The following is a 6,000-nucleotide window of genomic DNA, read 5'->3' as shown; positions in this document are numbered from 1 at the left end:
AATGTTTTAAAATCTTTATTTCTTTTAATTTTCCTTTTGCTTCTATCTTCCGGTTTGCAATCCCTTTCCTCATTTCACAATGACCGGAAGGATTGTGGTGGTGGTGTATTTTTTTTTTGCTGAGCTGAACAACCAACTGTCCTTCCCCCACTGGGCCCGGCTCTTTTGCAGACCCTCCCCCTCAAAAGCTGCAAAAGAAGTGGTTTTTTTTCTCACACTAGGAAGGGAAGGAAGCACAGGAGAAATACGAAGGAAAGGGTGATGGTGAATTTTTAAAAAAAATACATACCGAGGGGGAGCTAGGAAGGTGAGGGGGTCCTTCCCAACACATCCCCCTCGGTGACGCATTGGGGGCTTGGCCGAGATGGAGAACCGCGTTGCAGCCGAGCCCCCCAGTTGCTGGGGGTCACAGGGTAGGAGGACAAAGGGAGGTGGGTGCTCATTCCCGAGGCTCATCGGGGGCAGGGATCTTTTGGCGGGTGGGCTCAACCCCCCAGATCTCTCGGGCGTACTGGGCGATGGTGCGGTCGCTCGAGAACTTTCCGGAAGTCCCAATGTTCCGGATCACCTTCTTTGTCCACTCCTTGGAGTTCTGCGGAAGTCCAGCAAACAGAGGGATTGAGAAAAGGAAGGAAAATCGTTTTCCTCTTTTTTTTAAAAAAAAAATAATAATACATTTTTATTAGAAGTTTTACAAAGAGCATAAAAACTAACAAACTAAGGGGGGGGGAGAAAGAAAGAAAAATAGGGAGGGAAGAAAGGAAGCTCAGCTCGGTGAATGAAGGAGAAGAAAGGGGGGGGAGAGAGAAAGAAAAAAAGGGAGGGAAGAAAGGAAGCTCAGCGCGGTGAATGAAGGAGAAGAAAGGGGGGAGAGAGAGAAAGAAAGAAAAAAGAAAGAATGGAAAAGAAAAAAAAAATAGGGAAGGAAGGAAGGAAGGGAAGCTGAGCGAAAGAAGGAGAATAAAGGGAGAGAGAAAGAAAGAAAGAAAGAAAGGGGAAGGAAGGAAGGAGGGAAGGAAGGGAAGCTGAGCAAATGAAGGAGAATAAAGGGAAAAAGAAAAGAAAGAAAGAAAGAAAGAACGAATGAAAGATAGAAAAAGAAAAAGAAAGAAAGAAAGAAAGAAAAGAAAAAAAATAAGGAAGGAAGGGAAGCTAAGCAAATGAAAGAAAAGAAAGGGAGAGAGAAAGAAAGAATAAAAAAAAGAAAAAATAGGGAAAGAAAGAAGATGAGAGAAGGAAGGAGAGAAAAAAGAGAAAAGGAAGGAAAGGGAAAGGAAAGGAATTTTCAATTTTCCATTGTAGCAAATATAAGTACCATTGCGACTTCTGACTCAATGGGCAGGCTTCATCACATTCGTAAGTCACATCACAAACAATCAAAACTATTAAAACCATTAAAAAAAATCACCACTGACGAGAACGTAATTTACTAAAAAATATGCCCCTTTATCCACTTATAAAGTGGATAAAATGTAATAAGATGCACTTATTACAGATTTGCACTTGCGGTCTCTTTAGAAAAGGGTCTCACCGTTTTAAAGAAAATGATTAAGATGACCGAAAAACGGAGGAAGATGGTGGGAAAAAGATTTTTTTATCCTTATATTTCAGCATCCGTACCCCTGATCCTTCTCTTGGTTAGGCATCCCCAGTTCCTGCCACCGTTCTTAACAAAATGTTTTAACCTCCAGCCCTCGAATCGTCTTTGTTGCTCTTCTCTGCACTCTTTCCAGAATCTTTTCTCAACATCTTTTTTTTTTTTGGGGGGGTATCGTGGTGACCAGAACGGGATGCAAAAATTTAATTTTAATTCAATGCAGAATTTAACACAATGACGCTTCTCTCTACCAGGCTTAGCTTGATAGTCGCTAATACGACTTGAGGGTGGGAGGTGGGGGAGCTTTCTGATTCTATTGTCTCTTATAGTAATCCTGCAATTCGGCAAAGATACGGTCTCCTCAGGAGCGAACTCACCTTGTAAAGGGCGCTGACCTTCTCCTGACATTTAATGTAAGCTTCGTAGTCGGCAAAAACTTTAAACCTGCACCAAGAAAAAGGGTGATTACTGGAAAGCCCAGTTTTCTCATTAAGATGCTGGGGGGGGGGTGGGGTGGGGTGGGGGGCAGGAGTGAGACTCTTGAGATCATCCAATCCACCCCCTTGATCCGGATTAAAGCACCCAGGACTGACGGCTGTCTAGCCTTTAACTCAGTGTTTCTCACCCTTAGCTGAAGACAAAGTCGACTTCAACTCCCAGAATTCCCCAGCCAGCAATAATTTGGGAGTTGAAATCCACTTGTTTACGGGTGAGAATTTGAAACGCTGAGCTTGCTCAGTGTCAATTTCGTTGCTCTTATTTCTAACTCTTGGGGTGAACCTGCACCTGAAAAATTTCAGCCTGCTGTTTTGTCCTCTGCATAGATCAGCGGTTCTCAACCTGTGGGTCGTGACCCCGTTGGGGGTCGAATGACGATTTGCCAGGGGTCGCCTAAGACCATCGGAAATATGGGAAATATACTTGCGAGTCGAAGAATCGCGCTCCAGTGGTTGAATTAAAAAAGAGAGAAATCTTTGCTCTGAGGTCTCTCTCTCAAGCCAGCTGCAATCACTCCCAATCGCTAGCCTAATCTGGCTTCAGGCGCGATAAACTTAATAGGGGAGGAGTCTCCGCTTTAATGCCTCTGTCCTCAAGGCAATCGCAAGCAGTTCAGATCGCTAGCCAATATGGCTTCAAGCGCGATAAATTAAAAAAAACAGTTTGACGCTTTTTCCCCCCTTCGGTTGGGGTCGCCACATCGTGGGGAATTGTATAAAAGGGGTCGCAGCACTATAAAGGTTGAGAACCACTGGCATAGATGAAGATGGGAAAAAAGGCCTTTGATTCAGCAAAATTTTAAAAGGTGGGTGGGGGGAGGAAATCCTCACGATTTTTAAAAGTTAGGATTCTTAAACTTCGCTTTAAGATTCCCCCTGCTGGACACCCAGCTCAACAGCAGGAGACAGAGGCTGAGCGAAACACTGCATCCCCAAACAGATGCTGATGAGACAAATGGACTTCAACTCCCAGAATGCCTTAGCCAGAACTTGTGGACTTCAACTTCCAGAAGGCAAGATGGCTGGGGAATTCTGGGAATTGAAGTCCACCCATCTCGGAGCTGCCAAGTTGGGAAACGCTAAACATATGGCCCCATTTATTCAATCGATTAAAGGCCTGATTATACTAGCTATTTACAAGCAAATTGCCTATAGATGTAGACTTTGTATGGATAAGCATAATAAAATGCAGGAAGCATTTATATGAAATACAGTAGGTTAAAAAAAAGCATATTTACATAATGTATGTGTGTGCGTATTATAATGCACTTATGTAACTATAATGCAAACATAAATCTGTACATTTAATAAATACTTATTTACAAAATATAAATATAACAATATATATATATATTGTAAATAAATGTTTATTTACAAAATATAAAAACAGATATTTATTATATAATTACATTATTATACCGTGTTTCCCTGAAAATAAGACCCTGTCTTATATTTTTTTGAACCCCGAAATAAGCGCTTGGCCTTATTTTCGGGGAGATCTTACTATTTTGGGGCGCTTGGAGCAAGACGGGGCTCCTCTTGCCATCTTACCTGATTTCCAGCTCTGCGTTTAAATATTTTCAGGGAGGGCTTATTTTTGTGGGAAGGCTTATTTTAGCGCATGCACTCAAAAGCCCAATTGGGCTTTATTATCAGGTGATGACTTATTTTCGGGGAAACAGGGTATTACATATATATTCATAATATATGCATTAGTTACTTCTATATAGAATGGCAACCATTTTTTGGTTGTAACTTTTGTACTATATTTTAACTTTTTGTATTTTGTGTTAATTTTTTTTAAGCATTCGTGGTTTTTAATAATGCATGGATCACTGTGTTTTATTCCTTTTGGTTTTTTTTTATCAGAATAACAGAACAGAATAAAACAGACAGAACAACAGAGTTGGAAGGGACCTTGGAGGTCTTCTAGTCCAACCCCTTGGCTCAGGCAGGAAACTCTATAGACCAAATGGCTTAGCCCAATCGCTTCTTATTTCAAAAGCCGTAACAAATGCATTAAAAACAAACTTTTGAGAAACACCGCTTTGAAGTCATAAGGGAAAAGGAACATGCACGGCTTCGCTCTCACCGGTCGTGGTACATGAGCATGTTAACGATGTCCTTAAAGAGATCCGGCTGCTTGGGTGAGAAGAAGCCGTTGCTCAGCTGGTCCATGGCTTGCTTCAGTTCGGGGATGTGGTCATAATAATCCTTGGCGCAGTAGCTGTGGGGGAAAACAGGGTTTATTTAGCCCAAAATGGTTATCATACACTTTTGGGCAGCCTTAGGCAGGCTGCCCCTCCTTAGCCTCCCTTCACAAATTAAACTGGAGGGGGAAAAAAACTTTTTTAAAAAATAAAACAAGCTTTTTTTGTTGTTGTTTACATTTATATCCCGCCCTTCTCCGAAGACTCAGGGCGGCTTACAGTGTGTAAGGCAATAGTCTCATTCTATTTGTATATTTACAAAGTCAACTTATTGCCCCCCCAACAATCTGGGTCCTCATTTTACCTACCTTATAACGGATGGAAGGCTGAGTCAACCTCGGGCCGGGCTTGAACCTGCAGTAATTGCAGGCTGCTGTGTTCTAATAACAGGCTTCTTAACAGCCTGAGCTATCCCGGCCCCAGCTCTTTTGGGGTGGGGGACAACCCCAATCTGATCCACCAGTGCTTCTCAATGTTTCGGATGGCAGCTCCCATCATCCTCTCGCAGGCATGGCTGCTGGGAATGATGGGAGCTGCAATCCATCACTTTTGCTGGCAAACCTGGATTTGGTTGTATTTTTTTTTTTTCACAACAGCCTCTGGATTTTATTCTGACTACGTGTTCTTGGAACTGATTCGCCTTCGGAGGGCAGCTGGGTGTGAATGTTGAATAAATGGCCTTCAGCCTTTGCTAATGTGCTGGGCATGTTTTCAGGCAGGGGGTCTCCGACCTTGGCAACTTTAAGTCTTGTGGACTTCAAGTCCCAGAATTCCCCAGCCAGTCGTGCATTTTTAAGAAGACGCTGGATAACCATTTGTCTGAAGTGGTGTAGGGTTTCCTCCCTAAGCAGCGGGGTTGGGCTAGAAGACCTCTAAGGTCCCTTCCAACTCTGTTCTTCTTATTCTATTCTATTCCAACAAGCCAAGCCAAAATGGGGAAGCCAGATTCTCTTAACAACCGTGTGACTAACTTAACGACCGCAGCGATTTACTTAACAACGGTGACAAGAAAGGTCACAAAGCGGGGAAAAATTCACTTAACGGTCTCGCTCAATGACAGAAATTCGGGGCTCAATTGCGGTCGTAAGCCAAGGACCACCTGTACGTCCTATGTCCATGTCCTAATACTGTCTTATGATTCTTGCCTTAATAATTTCCTTGTATCCTTTAAAGGTAAAAGGTAAAGGTTCCCCTCGCACATACGTGCTAGTCATTCCTGACTCTAGGGGGCGCTGCTCATCTCCGTTTCAAAGCCGAAGAGCCAGCGCTGTCCAAAGACGTCTCCGTGGTCATGTGGCCGGCATGACTCAACGCCAAAGGCGCACGGAACACTGTTCCTTTCCCACCAAAGGTGGTCCCTATTTTTCTATTTGCATTTTTACGTGCTTTCAAAACTGCTAGGCTGGCAGAAGCTGGGACAAGTCACGGGAGCTTACTCCATTACACGGCAGCACTAGGGATTCGAACCGCCGAACTGCCGACCTTTCGATCAACAAGCTCAGCATCTTAGCCATCGAGCCACAGCGTCCCCTTTGTATCGTTTATAATGTGTTTATTAGTGTCTGTATATCAGTAACTGCAGGACTTCTGTAGATGCCATACACTAAATAAATAAATAAAATACCCTGGTGCCAAGCAAGTTAAGACTCATAAAATCCTAAGGCCGCAGAGGACCTTAGAGGTCTTCTAGCCCAAC

At 43.3% G+C, this 6,000-nt stretch overlaps 1 protein-coding gene across 1 annotated transcript in view; it reads right to left on the bottom strand.

Moving 5' to 3' along the window:
- PYGM (glycogen phosphorylase, muscle associated) overlaps positions 1 to 6,000 on the bottom strand; it is a 35,128-nt gene continuing 29,128 nt past the window's right edge. The window contains exons 17-19 of the mRNA XM_058160176.1: positions 4,187 to 4,321; positions 1,975 to 2,041; positions 1 to 592 (exon numbers count right to left, since the gene is read on the bottom strand). Coding sequence (XP_058016159.1) covers positions 440 to 592; positions 1,975 to 2,041; positions 4,187 to 4,321 — 355 coding nt within the window. The 3' untranslated portion in view covers positions 1 to 439. The remainder of the gene's footprint in view (positions 593 to 1,974; positions 2,042 to 4,186; positions 4,322 to 6,000) is intronic.

Source organism: Ahaetulla prasina, chromosome 17 (assembly GCF_028640845.1).
Source record: "Ahaetulla prasina isolate Xishuangbanna chromosome 17, ASM2864084v1, whole genome shotgun sequence".
Classification (NCBI taxonomy): domain Eukaryota; kingdom Metazoa; phylum Chordata; class Lepidosauria; order Squamata; family Colubridae; genus Ahaetulla; species Ahaetulla prasina.
The sequence above is the reverse complement of the archived record's forward strand: the minus strand, read 5'-3'. Positions and strand labels throughout refer to the sequence as shown.